General features: G+C 48.0%; 1 protein-coding gene across 2 annotated transcripts in view; it reads right to left on the bottom strand.

The window, feature by feature from the left end:
* Nucleotides 1-5,453: 5,453 nt before the first annotated feature.
* PRKAG3 (protein kinase AMP-activated non-catalytic subunit gamma 3) overlaps nt 5,454-16,238 on the bottom strand; it is a 62,830-nt gene continuing 52,045 nt past the window's right edge. Inside the window, exons 12-13 of one of the 2 annotated variants that reach the window (XR_005750364.1) lie at nt 11,960-12,135; nt 5,454-5,808 (exon numbers count right to left, since the gene is read on the bottom strand). Coding sequence is in view for 1 of the 2 variants with exons in the window: in XM_040358117.1 (XP_040214051.1) it covers nt 5,783-5,808; nt 12,042-12,135 (120 nt within the window). In the remaining variant the exon portion in view is untranslated. The remainder of the gene's footprint in view (nt 5,809-11,959; nt 12,136-16,238) is intronic. The other variant, XM_040358117.1, reaches the window with a different exon arrangement.

Raw genomic sequence — 16,238 nt, 5'->3', positions numbered from 1 at the left:
TGGAGGGCCGCAGGTTAAGCACCCATGTTGTAACTGCTTATAAAGTGTTAGCTGAAGTTTGGCCTCAATTTGTTTGGTGTATTTAAATCTGCTAATACATCTATCACTCCCCTCCCTCCAGACTCAGGATGCTGCTGTCTGAGTGTGCCTCCTGTGCTCCTTCATGCAGAACGGGGGTACTCTAATACAGGAGGCGTGTTACTGACCAGATCACAGGGTGAAAACAGAAGGGCAAAAACGTAACGAATGCAGCCACCACACCTAATGATTGTTAAGCTGCAATAAATAATATTTTGGGTTTAATGCCGCTTTAAGCTTTAAAAATAAAAATAGATCTGTATATAACAATAACATGATGTCTCGCTTCTACTTCCGCTGTGGTACACTGTTGGCAAAAAGAGATAAAAGGAAAAAAAAATACCCAAACATCAGCAATATGATCCAAAGGTTAAAAAAAATGAAAGTCACACCCCAGTCTGTAGGGTCGGATGAGGGTATCAGTGTCGGATGAGGGTGTCGGATGAGGGTGCCGGTGTCGGATGAGGGTGTCGGATGAGGGTGCCAGTGTCGGATGAGGGTGTCGGATGAGGGTGCCGGATGAGGGTATCGGAGTCGGATAAGGGTATCGGTGTCGGATGAGGGTATCGGATAAGGGTATCGGTGTCGGATGAGGGTATCGGAGTCGGATGAGGGTATCGGATGAGGTTGCCGGTGTCGGATGAGGGTGCCGGTGTCGGATGAGGGTGCCAGTGTCGGATGAGGGTGTCAGTGTCGGATGAGGGTATCGGATGAGGGTGTCGGATGAGGGTGCCGGTGTCGGATGAGGGTGTCGGATGAGGGTGCCAGTGTCGGATGAGGGTGTCGGATGAGGGTGCCGGATGAGGGTATCGGAGTCGGATAAGGGTATCGGTGTCGGATGAGGGTATCGGATAAGGGTATCGGTGTCGGATGAGGGTATCGGAGTCGGATGAGGGTATCGGATGAGGTTGCCGGTGTCGGATGAGGGTGCCGGTGTCGGATGAGGGTGCCAGTGTCGGATGAGGGTGTCAGTGTCGGATGAGGGTGTCGGTGTCGGATGAGGGTGTCGGTGTCGGATGAGGGTGTCGGTGTCGGATGAGGGTGTCAGTGTCGGATGAGGGTGTCAGTGTCGGATGAGGGTATCGGATGAGGGTGTCGGATGAGGGTGTTGGATGAGGGTGTCGGATGAGGGTATCGGATAAGGGTATCGGAGTCGGATAAGGGTATCGGTGTCGGATGAGGGTATCGGATAAGGGTGTCGGATGAGGGTATCGGTGTCGGATGAGGGTATCGGATAAGGGTGTCGGATGAGGGTATCGGTGTCGGATGAGGGTATCGGATAAGGGTATCTGTGTCGGATGAGGGTATCGGAGTCGGATGAGGGTATCGGATGAGGTTGCCGGTGTCGGATGAGGGTGTCAGTGTCGGATGAGGGTGCCGGTGTCGGATGAGGGTGTCAGTGTCGGATGAGGGTGTCAGTGTCGGATGAGGGTATCGGATGAGGGTGTTGGATGAGGGTGTCGGATGAGGGTATCGGATGAGGGTATCGGTGTCGGATGAGGGTATCGGTGTCGGATGAGGGTATCGGATGAGGGTATCTGTGTCGGATGAGGGTGTCGGATGAGGGTGTCGGATGAGGGGGTCGGTGTCGGATGAGGGTGCCAGTGTCAGATGAGGGTATCGGTGTCGGATGAGGGTGCCGGTGTCGGATGTCAGTGTCGGATGAGGGTGTCAGTGTCGGATGAGGGTGTCAGTGTCGGGTTAGGGTGTCAGTGTCGGATGAGGGTGTCAGATTAGGGTATCGGATGAGGGTGTTGGATGAGGGTGCCAGTGTCGGATGAGGGTGCCAGTGTCGGATGAGGGTGCCGGTGTCGGATGAGGGCGCCGGTGTTGGAGGAGGGTGCCGGTGTCGGAGGAGGGTGTCAGTGTCGGATGAGGGTATCGGATAAGGGTTTCGGTGTCAGATGAGGGTATCGGATGAGGGTGTCGGATGAGGGTGTTGGATGAGGGTGTCGGTGTCAGATGAGGGTATCGGATGAGGGTGTCGGATGAGGGTGTCGGATAAGGGTATCGGTGTCGGATGAGGGTATCGGATAAGGGTGTCAGATGAGGGTGTCGGATGAGGGGGTCGGTGTCGGATGAGGGGGTCGGATGAGGGTGTCGAATGAGGGGGTCGGTGTCGGATGAGGGGGTCAGTGTTGGATGAGGGGGTCGGATGAGGGTGTCAGTGTCGGATGAGGGTGTCAGTGTTGGATGAGGGTATCGGTGTCGGATGAGGGTGCCAGTGTCGGATGAGGGTGCCAGTGTCGGATGAGGGTGCCAGTGTCGGATGAGGGTGCCAGTGTCGGATGAGGGTGTCGGATAAGGGTGTCGGATGAGGGTGCCAGTGTCGGATGAGGGTGTCGGATGAGGGTGCCGGTGTCGGATGAGGGTGTCGGATGAGGGTGCCGGTGTCGGATGAGGGTTCCGGTGTCGGATGAGGTTGTCGGATGAGGGTGCCGGTGTCGGATGAGGGTGCGCCAGTGTCGGATGAGGGTGCCAGTGTCGGATGAGGGGGTCGAATGAGGGGGCCGGTGTCGGATGAGGGTGCCGGTGTCGGATGAGGGTGCCGGTGTCGGATGAGGGTGCCGGTGTCGGATGAGGGTGCCAGTGTCGGATGAGGGTGCCAGTGTCGGATGAGGGTGCCGGATGAGGGTGCCGGTGTCGGATGAGGGTGCCAGTGTCGGATGAGGGTGCCAGTGTCGGATGAGGGTGCCGGATGAGGGGGTCGAATGAGGGGGCCGGTGTCGGATGAGGGTGCCGGTGTCGGATGAGGGTGCCGGTGTCGGATGAGGGTGCCAGTGTCGGATAAGGGTGTCGGATGAGGGTGTCAGTGTCGGATGAGGGTGCCAGTGTCTGATGAGGGTGCCAGTGTCGGATGAGGGTGCTGGATGAGGGGGTCGAATGAGGGGGCCGGTGTCGGATGATAGTGCCGGTGTCGGATGAGGGTGCCGGTGTCGGATGAGGGTGCCAGTGTCGGATAAGGGTGTCGGATGAGGGGGTCGAATGAGGGGGCCGGTGTCGGATGAGGGTGCCAGTGTTGGATGAGGGTGCCGGTGTCGGATGAGGGTGCCAGTGTCGGATGAGGGTGCCGGATGAGGGTATTGGTGTCGGATGAGGGTGTCAGTGCACTGATGAGTACACACATAACCCTAATCTATTCAGCACTGTCTATAGACATCTATACAATGGAAGACTAAATCCTACAATACAATCTCTGCATTGCTATCCACAGACAGTGATATGTCAGTCATCTCTATGTCTCTACAAAGGAGGTTTCCACCTTCAGAGAACTGCATTGTCTTGTACAGTACATGGCTTCCTGCTGTTTCCTGGTTGGTTCCAAGGGGGCGCATTTAAACACTATTTATTGATGCCTAAAAGCAACTATTATACTCACACACAAAGTTCACAAGCGCATTAATATATTCAAAGTCACAGACGTCAAATCGGTAGCACCTATGGCTCAGCTTGGGAAGAAGCCATCCGGGTCCAATATGGCTGATGCATTTCAAGGGGTAACCCCTCTTCATCAGAGCCACTCTGATGGTTATAATGAAGAGGGGTTACACCTTGAAATACATCAGCCATATTGGACCTGGATGGCTTCTTCCCATGCTGAGCAGCACAGGCTACAGATTTGGCTCTGATGAAGAGGGGTTACCCCTTGAAATGTGTAAACCATATTGGACCTGGATGGCTTTTTCCCATGCTGAGCAGAAAGGGCTACAGACTTGGCTCTGATGAAGAGGGGTTAACCCTTGAAATGTGTGAACCATACTGGACCTAGGTGGCTTCTTCCCATACTTATCAGTAGGTGCTACAGATTTGGCTCTGATGAAGATGGGTTAACCCTTAAAATGTGTAAGCCATATTGGACCTGGATGGCTTCTTCCCATGCTGAGCAGCAAGGGTTACAGATTTGGCTCTGATGAAAAGGGGTTACCCCTTGAAACAAGTCAACCATACTGGACCTGAGTGGCTTCTTCCCATGCTGATCAGCAAGGGCTACAGATTTAGCTCTGATGAAGAGGGGTTACCCCTTGAAACATGTAAGCCATATTTGAGCTGGATGGCTTCTTCCCATGCTGAGCAGCAAGAGCTACAGCTTTGGCTCTGATAAAGAGGGGTTACACCTTGAAACGCGTCAACCATACTGGACCTGGATGTCTTATGAATCAATAAATAGTGTATAAAGGTAATGTTCCAGGCTGGTGCATCCTCTTTCCGATGGCAGTAGAAACACAGCCTATTTTTACAGAGGTCTTAGTGAAAGTAAGATATACTGAGATTGAAAACTTCGAAACATAAAAGTTTTCTGAAAATGGAAACCCCTTTAAAATAAAAACTCTTAAAAACAGTAAATGAGCCATATAGGTGCTCCCAATGTAAACAACGAATGCGGCATCCATAGACGTCCATGAAGAGTTCTCACAGTGATAAGTCCGGCTCTGACTCCGGGGGGGGGGGGGGGGGGCACGATCCACAGGACAGAGGGGTGGCCTAGAGGACAGAGGGGTGGACCAGAGGACAGAGGGGTGGACCAGAGGACAGAGGGGTGGACCAGAGGACAGAGGGGTGGACCAGAGGACAGAGGGGTGGACCAGAGGACAGAGGGGTGGGCCACACTCCAGAGGGACGGGCCACACCCCACAGGACAGAGGGGTGGACCACACCCCACAGGACAGAGGGGTGGACCACACCCCACAGGACAGAGGGATGGACCACACCCCACAGGACAGAGGGATGGACCACACTCCACAGGACAGAGGGATGGACCACACTCCACAGGACAGAGGGATGGACCACACTCCAGAGGACAGAGGGGTGGACCACACCCCAGAGGACAGAGGGGTGGACCACACCCCAGAGGACAGAGGGGTGGACCACACCCCACAGGACAGAGGACAGAGGGATGGACCACGCTCCACAGGACAGAGGGATGGACCACGCTCCACAGGACAGAGGGATGGACCACGCTCCACAGGACAGAGGGATGGACCACGCTCCACAGGACAGAGGGATGGACCACGCTCCACAGGACAGAGGGATGGACCACGCTCCACAGGACAGAGGGATGGACCACGCTCCACAGGACAGAGGGATGGACCACGCTCCACAGGACAGAGGGATGGACCACGCTCCACAGGACAGAGGGATGGACCACGCTCCAGAGGACAGAGGGATGGACCACACTCCAGAGGACAGAGGGATGGACCACACCCCAGAGGACAGAGGGATGGGCCACACCCCAGAGGACAGAGGGACGGACCACACCCCAGAGGACAGAGGGATGGACCACACTCCAGAGGACAGAGGGATGGACCACACTCCAGAGGACAGAGGGATGGACCACACCCCAGAGGACAAAGGGATGGACCACACTCCACAATGCCTAGGCTTAAATAACTACCAAAGTCTATTTCTCAACGTTCACAGTGTTCACCATAATCCATCTCCTCCACGGTCCAAGACTTGGTTCGCAGTCTCTGATTGGCTGGATTGTGTTTGAGAAGATCAAGTTAATAATCTCGATTTAAATAAATAAGGAGGCATCTCTGGGACATCAACTGGAAATGTAGCGTTCCTTCCAAGTGTTTCGGATTTCTGCCTCGCCCAACCCGGCCTCTCCAGGGATTTTCACATTTCCCCCAAGACACAGAAAGGATCATCAACCTATCCCAGAGAGACCAATGTCCGATCGATCGCTGATCTGGCCAATCTGTCACAACAAGTTATTTCGGTCTAAACCTGTAAAAAAAAAAGAAAGAGTGTGATGCACAGTCATGGGAGCCTAGTGATGTTTTTATTTATTTCATTTTATTTTATTATTTTTTTACCTAAAGTGGAATTAGTATCATATACGGTATATTTTTATGATACGTGTATGCATGTGCAGGGAGTATTGTTTTTTTTTTTTATTACCTATTTGCTATTAAGTCCAATAAATCTGCTTTTAATTTGTTCTGTGCGAATAGGGCAAAATCAAAGGTTTCCTCTACAGGCTGAATGTTCATAAATTGTTCATAAAAAAGAGAGTGGTTTGGGAAAATATTGCATTATCGCCACTAGATCAAAGGAAATAAGTATTTATTTCCTATAACCTTTAGCTCCATCTAGTGATGATAATGCAGTATAATAACCCCTAGCTCCACCTAGTGGTCATAATGCAGTATAATAACCCCTAGCTCCATCTAGTGGCCATAATTGAGTATAATAACCCCTAGCTCCATCTAGTGGCCATAATGCAGTATAATAACCCCTAGCTCCACCTATGCAGTAAAACCCTTAGCTCCATCTAGTGGCCATAATGCAGTATAATAACTCTTAGCTCCATCTAGTGGACACAATGCAGTATAATAACCCCTATCTCCATCTAGTGGTCATAATCCAGTATAATAACTCTTAGCTCCATCTAGTGGACACAATGCAGTATAATAACCCCTATCTCCACCTAGTGGCCATAATTCAGTATAATAACCCCTAGCTCCATCTAGTGGTCATAATTCAGTATAATAACCCCTAGCTCCATCTAGTGGTCATAATGCAGTATATTAACCCCTAGCTCCATCTAGTGGCCATGATGCAGTATAATAACCCCTAGCTCCACCTATGAAGTATAGTAACCCTTAGCTCCATCTAGTGGCCATAATGCAGTTAATAACCCCTAGCTCCACCTATGCAGTATAACCCTTAGCTCCATCTAGTGGCCATAATGCAGTTAATAACCCATAGCTCCACCTATGCAGTATAATAACCCTTAGCTTCATCTAGTGGCCATAATGCAGTATAATAACCCCTAGCTCCATCTAGTGGCCATAATGCAGTATATTAACCCCTAGCTCCATCTAGTGGCCATAATGCAGTATAATAACCCCTAGCTCCACCTAGTGGTCATAATGCAGTATATTAACCCCTAGCTCCATCTAGTGGCCATAATGCAGTATAATAACCCCTAGCTCCACCTATGCAGTATAACCCTTAGCTCCATCTAGTGGCCATAATGCAGTATATTAACCCCTAGCTCCATCTAGTGGCCATAATTCAGTTAATAACCCCTAGCTCCACCTATACAGTATAATAACCCGTAGCTCCGTCCAGTGGCCATAATGTGGTTAATAACCCCTAGCTTCACCTATGCAGTATAATAACCCTTAGCTTCATCTAGTGGCCATAATGCAGTATAATAACCCCTAGCTCCATCTAGTGGCCATAATGCAGTATAATAACCCCTAGCTCCACCTAGTGGTCATAATGCAGTATATTAACCCCTAGCTCCATCTAGTGGCCATGATTCAGTTAATAAACCCTAGCTCCACCTATACAGTATAATAACCCTTAGCTCCGTCTAGTGGCCATAATGTGGTTAATAACCCCTAGCTCCATCTAGTGGCCATGATGCAGTATAATAACCCCTAGCTCCACCTATGAAGTATATTAACCCTTAGCTCCATCTAGTGGTCATAATGCAGTATAATAACTCTTAGCTCTATCCAGTGGCCATAATGCAGTATAATAACCCCTAGATCCACCTAGTGGTCATAATGCAGTATAATAACCCCTAGCTCCATCTAGTGGTCATAATGCAGTATAATAACCCTTAGCTCTATCTAGTGACCATAATGCAGTTAATAACCCCTAGCTCCACCTATATAATAACCCTTAGCTCCATCTAGTGATGATAATGCAGTACAATAACCCCTAGCTCCACCTAGTGGTCATAATGCAGTATATTAACCCCTAGCTCCATCTAGTGGCCATGATGCAGTATAATAACCCCTAGCTCCACCTATGAAGTATAGTAACCCCTAGCTCCATCTAGTGGCCATAATACAGTATAATAACCCTTAGCTCCATCTAGTGGTCATAATTCAGTATAATAACCCTTAGCTCCATCTAGTGGCCATAATGCAGTTAATAACCCCTAGCTCCACCTATACAGTACAATAACCCCTAGCTCCATCTAGTAGCCCATAATTCAGTTAATAACCCTTAGCTCCATCTAGTAGCCCATAATGCAGTTAATAACCCCTAGCTCCATCTAGTAGCCCATAATGCAGTTAATAACCCTTAGCTCACTCTAGTGGCCATAATGTGGTTAATAACCCTTAGCTCCATCTAGTGGCCATAATATCGGAAGTACAAGCAGTTTCAGTGAACCGTTAGCTGTGCAAATTGTTTTATTTATACACCCCTAACTAATGTGTAAATGTGACACTTCCAATCACGAATTACCTCTCACAGAGATCACAGAACACCCCCCCCCCCCCCCTCCGACAATACCTTCAGCTGTTTTTCTCTCCCGAAGGAATGGGTCATCTTTGTTTAGGCATCATCCAGGGTCACCATCTACTTTCTGGACTAAGTTGACACAAATATGTCAATCCTGGTGCCTGTAATGTGCTTGTCTGTCTTCATAAATGTCTGGCACAGATCAGCCCATGCTGCAGCACCTTACCTTGTGACTTGCAACAAAGTGACTATGTTAGGCCCAGTTCACACTGGTGTGACATGAAAGTTGTGCGACTGTCAATCCGATTTTGCCCTGCAACTTTGGTCTGACTTCCATTCGACTTTAATGAACGGAATCCGATTTTGATTCAACTATGAGAAAAGAAAAAAAAAAAAAAAGGTGTGGGGTCCCCCCAAAGATCCATACCAGACCCTTATCCGAGCATGCAGCCTGAAAGGCCAGGAAAATGCCCCCCTGAACCATATCAGGCCAATGCCCTCAACATGGGCGGAGGGTGCTTTGGGGCAGGGGACCCTGCCCCTTGTAACATCACAGACTCATCATGCTTGGGGTGGTGAGAAAAAAAGGGGGCAGGTTATTTTGGGTGATGTCACTGAATGGCCACGCCCCTTATAAGGACTGTCAGACAACGGAGCTGACAGAACAGCGGGAGACAGATTTTCTGGAGAAGCATTTTCTCTTTAAACATTTTTATCGGGTCGGCGGCGGACATCGGGATTGATGTTGGAGATACCACGGAGGACATTATTCATTTTTAATAAAGGACTTGTCAAAAACTGCCTCCTGTTTTTCTTACAGTACAGTTTTTTTGGGGGGGTGAATGAGTAGGTGTATATACCCCATACTCATTCACATGGGGGGGGGGCGGGATCCTAAAGGGGGCTTCCAGATTCTAATAAGCCCCCTGCCCGCAGACCCCCACAACCACAGACCAGGGTTGTGGGTAAGAGGCCCTTGTCCCCATCAACATGGGCTGCCCCAAAGCACTCCCAATGTTGAGGGCATGAGGCCTGGTATGGCTCAAGAGGGGGGGGGCCACGTCCCCCCCTTTCCTGGCCTGCCAGGCTGCATGCTCAGATAGTGAATTTTGAGGGGGACCCCACGCCGTTTTTTTTTTTCAATACATTTTGCAATGTTTACATTGCCTCTGAGCACCTTGCATGTCACAAGTCGGATCAGTTAAGATGCTGCTCCGACTTGGATGCGACTTCCATTCAATTCAAATGGGATGAAGTCGGACCAAAGTAGTGCAAGAACCTTTTCAAAAGTCGGACCAGTTAAACTGGCTCTCATAGGGAACCAATGATTTTCTCTCAGAGTCGGAGTGTATGTCGCACCAGTGTGAACCAGGCCTTACCATCAGATCACTGGGGGAGGGGAGACTGAGGAAATCCCCCCCACCTTCAGCAGATTGATGGGAACATCTTAACCCAAAGAAAACCACGGGATTGGAGCCCATCCACATCTTTTTAATGATGAAGTGGAACTTTTTGAAAAACTGATGCTGAACATTAGGATATGGAAAGAATGTATTCCTCTCAGTGACGTTACTAACTAGTATACTTTAAAGTGTGTATGTTTTAAGCCATTTTAAATCTTTTTCACACTTTGTGTACAAGTTTTGCATAGCAAAAAACAAACAAAACATACACAGTATGTAAAAAAAAGGTTCCCATATCACTATGTGTTAATAAATAGAAGCTTGCTTTGCAGCTCCCTTTTGTCCGATTAAAACCTGAAACGGAGCCCCTGATAAGAGAGGAGTCCCTGCTCGAAGGGCTCATTAAATTCTGAAAACAATGGTCTTCATTCAGCACAGCAAAAAACTAATCATGATAATAGCATGAAAAGAAGACTAGAGCTCCACCTGGTGGATGAATAGAAGATTATGTAGTATTAACATGCGACAATTAAAACATTTTGTGACTAAAAAAAAACGTTTTTGCTTTTTTTAGCCCCGGCTATAATAAAGAAAGAAAATATATATACAACAATTATACATTATTTTTAAAAACTCTCAGAAGCCAGAAAGTAATTCCAGAAAGCAAAAAGACATTTCAGTGTGACATAAAGAGATGATGTCATCACTGAGGGATGCAGGGTTTACACAGAGCGCCAACACTAAACATTGCATGCAGAGCAGCGAAAAGATAACAATGTTTTTTTGCCTGATTCTAAAACTACCCTGAATGTAGCTACACTACATTATCAAAAGTATTGGGACACCTGCCTTTACACGCACATGAACTTTAATTGCATCCCAGTCTTAGTCCGTAGGGTCAAATATTGGGTTGGCCCACCCTTTGCAGCTATAACAGCTTCAACTCTTCTGGGAAGGCTGTCCACAAGGTTTAGGAGTGTGTCTATGGGAATGTTTGACCATTCTTCCAGAAGCGCATTTGTGAGGTCAGGCACTGATGTGGAGAAGGCCTGGCTCGCCTCAAGAGTTCCCTTTGAACTAAAGGGCCAAGCCCAACCCCTGAGAAACAACCCCACATCTTAATCCCCCCTCCACCAAATGATTTGGACCAGTGCACAAAGCAAGGTCCATAAAGACACTTAATTTTTTTTATTTTTACACTTTTTTTTTACATTTTTTTTTTTGATCACTTTTATTCCTATTAAAAGGAATGTAAACATCCCTTGTAATAGGAATCAGTGTGACAGTTCCTCTTTATGGAGAGATGTGGGGTCAATAAGACCCCACATCTCTCCTCCAGGCTTACAAGCATGAAATCGGTGAAAAAAAAAATCACGATCACATGCCGACAGCCGCGATTGCGGCTTTGTTTACTTCCGGGTACCGGGCGTGACGTCATAACGTTGTGCCCGGGCCTCCGACGTTCATAGAGATGACTGGTGACCATCTGGTCACCAGTCCGCCGATCGATTTGTTCTCCGGGCCCCCGATGGCACGGGAGAGCCCGGAGAAGCACCGGATGGTGGAGGGAGGGGGGACGACGTCCCCTCCCGCTGCCTATAAGAACGATCAAGCGGCGGAACCGCCGCTTTGATCATTCTTATCGCGCACAGAATCGGCGGCTGAAGACGGCGATATCTGAATGATGCCTGTAGCTGCACCCATCATTCAGATATCACCGCACAAAGTCGAGGACATCATATGACGTCCTCCGGTGGACAAGTGGTTAAGAGCAACGACCGGAGTGCGGATCGTCTTTTCCTCAAAGTTTTCACTTGGCCAATCATTTATCAGAAGCAATAGAGATACATTGTTACCATCTGTCCTGCTGAAATATTTGCTGACTTTGCAATGTTGAGCTGGCAGGGGGCACAAACATGGCGGCTGCTCCTCTATATATGCCCAGGCTACCTTTATGTCCGGTCGAGCGCCTGGACATTTATATAGACTTCTTTAAAGGGAGACAATACAGGGCATGCATTACTCACACATTCTGCCCAATGTCTATTTGTAAGATAAAGTTTACAATAGACAGAGAAGGAAAACAAGACAGTTGCGTGTTGGTGGTAGGGGAGCACTTGAACCCCCCAGGGGGCCCCTCAGAGAGCAGCAGAGGAAAGCAGAAACGTAGGCAAGGCACAAAAACTCTCGGAGGCAGCAGAAAAGGTCTGGGTACAAAGTGCAGGTTTCAGCTGTGCAGACAATTCTCACACTGTTCTCCTGCATACCTGAGCCTTAGAGAGGAGGAGGAGGCGCAGGGTGAAGGTAGAAAAGAGCCTTCCCAGGGTTAGGAATTAAGGGCATCAATACCTGCGGGGGTTAAAACCAGGGCCTGGAGGATGTCCGACAGTGACACAATTCCACGGGGTCGGCGTTCTTCATCCACCAGTACAAACCGATGAACCTGACAGGTAAGGAAATACAAGGGTTAAATAGACACGTTAAAATGGAAAAACAACCTGATACAAGCTTCAGCTAAGTTCTGTGTTCTTTTTTAACCAATTCAATACCGGGCATTTTCACCCCCTTCCTGCAAAGACCAATTTTTAGTTTTCAGCGCTGTCGCATTTTGAATGACAATTGCGCAGTCGTGCAACCTTCAGCTAAGTTCTGTGGACACCAAACAGCTCCACAGCCAACTGTGCAGAGGGAAAGTAAATGGGTATATTCACTCACCGGCCACTTTATTAGGTACCCCTTGCTAGTACCGGGTTGGACCCCCTTCAGAACTGTCTTAATTCTTGGTGGCATAAATTCAACAAGGTGTTGGAACCACCACCTTATGAAAAACGCGCTTACAAGATTGAGCTATGACTAAGCATCTATCCATTATGTGAAACATGTTAGCCTTTTTGTCCCCTATGTCCACTTCCTACTATTGATTGCGGTGTTGCAGGAATTTTTGGATGTTATAAATATACAGCTTTGGATTTTATCCTTTGTTCATTTTGTTTCAATAAATAGCCTATCAGAGTGCGGCAGTCCAGGAACATTTCATTTTTCCGCGCTTACAAGATAGCAAGCAAACCCGTCATCTGGGAATCGTTCCCCATTGACAACGTCACATATGACGAAACGCATCTGGATGAGGTTAAAGCGGGGTTCCACCAGCGTTTTTTTTTTTTGTAACCACTTCTATACCGGGCATTTTCACCCCCTTCCTGCCCAGACCAATTTTTAGTTTTCAGCGCTGTCGCACTTTGAATGACAATTGCGCAGTCGTGCAACGTGGTTCCCAAACAAAATTGACGTCCTTTTTTCCCACAAACAGAGCTTTCGCATGGTGGTATTTGATCACCGCAGCGGTTTTTATTTTTTGCGCTATAAACAAAAGAAGAGCGACAATTTTGAAAAAAACACAATAGGCCAGATTCACGTACCTGGGCGCATCTTTGTGCGGGCGTAGCGTATCCTATTTACGCTACGCTGCCGCAACTTAGACAGGCAAGTGCAGTATTCACAAAGCACTTGCTCCGTAAGTTGCGGTGGCGTAAGCCCGCGTAATTCAAAGTAGGCTGGTAGGGGGCGTGTTGTATGGAAATGAATCGTGACCCCACGTTAATGACGCGCCTAACGAACGGCGCATGCGCGCGCATGCTCAGTATCACGTCGAATTTTCTCCCTAAGTTACGACGGCTCAATGCTTAGTCGACGTGAACGTAACCTACGCCCATCCCCATTCACGTACGACTTACGCAAACGACGTAAAATACGACGCTGTTCCGACGTTTCCAACGTCCATACCTTAACATGACTTACCCCTGCTTTACGCCGGTCGTACACCTTACGTAAACAGCGTATTTTAATACGCCGGGCGCAAGTACGTTCGTGAATCGGCGTATCTAGCTAATTTGCAATATACGGAAGCGCCCCTAGAGGCCAGCATAAATATGCACCTAAGATACGACGGCGTAAGAGACTTACGTCAGTCGTATCTTAGACAAATTCTGGCGTATCTGATTCTTTGAATCAGGCGCCGAGATACGAAGCCTAACATTCGGACTTACGACGGCGTATCTGGAGATACGCCGTCGTAAGTCCTTTATGAATCTGGCCCAATATCTTTTACTTTTTGATTTAATAAATATCACAATTTTTTTTTTAAAAAATTTTTTTCCTCAGTTTAGGCCGATACGTATTCTTCTACATATTTTTGGTATATAAGCGTATTTGATCGGTTTGCGCAAAAGTTCTAGCATCTACAAAACAGGGAATAGAATTATGGCATTTTTTTTTTTGATTTCTTTACTAGTAATGGCGGTGATCTGCGATTTTTTTATTGTGACCTTGACATTGCGGCGGACACATCGGACACTTTGACATATTTTTGGGACCATTCACATTTATACAGCGATTAGTGCTATAAAACTGCACTGATTACTGTGTAAATGTGACTGGCAGGGAAGGGGTTAACACCAGGGGCGCTGAAAGGGTTAAATATGTTCCCAGGAAGTGATTCTAACTGTAGGGGGAGGGGGACTCACAAGGCCGATCTGTGTTCCTCTGTTCTGGGAACACACATCGGTCTCCTCACCTCTGACAAGACATGGATCCATGGTCCTGCCGTGATTGCCGGCAATCGCAGGTGCCCGGCAGACATCGGGGCCGCCGGGCACGCGCACCATGTCCCAAGCAAGTGCGCGCGCCGCCGGCAGCCCCCTAGACGGCCGGGAATGCCCGGACGTCATATGACATCCACGCGGAGGGGCAAGAGGTTCCTGCGGACGTCATATTAGTATACGCCGGGCAGGAAGGGGTTAAAGTCAGCAGCTACAAACACTGTAGCTGCTGACTTTTAATAATGACACTTACCTGTCCTAGGCGCCCGCGATGTCGCCCCCCCCCCCCCTCGAGGCCGATCGCTCGATCCTGGCAGCTCCCGGCGCCTCCATCCTTACTGAGGGAAACAGGCAGTGGATACACACAGTTCCCAGAAGGTAATTCGGGATCGGACAAGGAAGACGACCTGCCACGGTATGGCAAGAGGCAGATTAGGAACTTCTGCATCGCAACCGCTATTTCTGGTAAGTAAAAAAAATATTTTTTTTTTTCATTTTTTGCAGGATTTTTTTATTTATTATTTTTTTTGGGTGGAACTCCACTTTAAGCACTCACGTCACCACGCGGTCTCATTAGGAGGACGGGAGTTTGCTTTGTAGCCGGCCGGCTCTACAATTTATGCGCGATTTTAAAACTTTGGAAATGTAAGTGTAACTATTTTTATTGAATATTGAATGACGACTTAGACAGTATTACGCGATGGTCAGTTTTTCTTTTTGGGCTCATTTCTGAATAATACGATACAGAGTGTATGGTGCCACCCAGTGGTGTATTTAGGTTTTGTGCTGCCCCTGGGCCTGACTAAACTTGTACACCCCCTAATTTAAATATAACTCACCCCCTCCTGTCAAGGACACACCCCTTTCTGTTTAAGACCCGCCCTGAAATTTTCGAGTGGGGATACTAGTTCTGAGGGCCTGGGGGAGGGGGGGCAATGGTTTCTCCTTAAGGCCCCTTTCACACTGGGGCGTTTTTCGGGCGTTATTCAAGCGTTTTTCAGGCGTTAAAAAAAGCCTGTAAAGCGCCTGAAAGAAGCCTCATCTGCTATCCCGATGTGAAAGACCGAGTGCTTTCAGAGCCCTTTCACACTACCAGCGCCCGAAAAACGCTGGTAAAGCACCGCTAAGACCCTAAAGTTTTAGGGCATTTTTGCAGTGCCTCAGTGTGAAAGGGTAAGGCGTTTTTACAGCGCTTTCAATTCATTTCAATGGAGAGGGGCGTTTTTGGAGCGTTTTTTTTTTCAGCGCCCAAAAGCTGCTCCAAAGATGCTGCTTGCAGGACTCAGTGTGAAAGGGTCCATTGAGATGCATGGAGAGCGTTTTATGAGCATTTTAATATCGCTATTTTTAATGCTAAAACGCTGTAAAAACGCTTCAGTGTGAAAGGGGTCTAATTTGCATAGATTTCCTCTCACTTCCTGTTTGGCTATGGGGCAGGAAGTAAAGGGAAATCTCTGCAATGGGACAGGGATGGTAAAAAATAAACTGACAGGGGCTATAACCCTTCCTTACTGGAAAAAAAAAAAGTGTTGCCTATAGTTCTACTTTAACCACTTAAGACCCAGACCAAAATGCAGCTAAAGGACCTTGCCCCTTTTTGCGATTCGGCACTGCGTCGCTTTAACTGACAATTGCGCGGTCGTGCGACGTGGCTCCCAAACAAAATTGGCGTCCTTTTTTTCCCACAAATAGAGCTTTATTTTGGTGGTATTTGATCACCTCTGCGGTTTCTATTTTTTTCGCTATAAACAAAAATAGAGCGAGAATTTTGAAAAAAATTCTATTTTTTTTTACTTTTTGCTATAATAAATATCCCCCAAAAACATATATAAAAATTTTTTTTTTTTCCCTCAGTTTAGGCCGATACGTAATTTTCTACCTATTTTTGGTAAAAAAAAATCACAATAAGCGTTTATCGATTGGTTTTGTGCAAAATGTATAGCGTTTA

The sequence above is a fragment of the Rana temporaria genome, chromosome 6 (assembly GCF_905171775.1).
Source record: "Rana temporaria chromosome 6, aRanTem1.1, whole genome shotgun sequence".
In the NCBI taxonomy this organism is placed as follows: Eukaryota; Metazoa; Chordata; class Amphibia; order Anura; family Ranidae; genus Rana; species Rana temporaria.
Note: the sequence above shows the minus strand (reverse complement) of the source record. Positions and strands in the feature narration are given on the sequence as shown.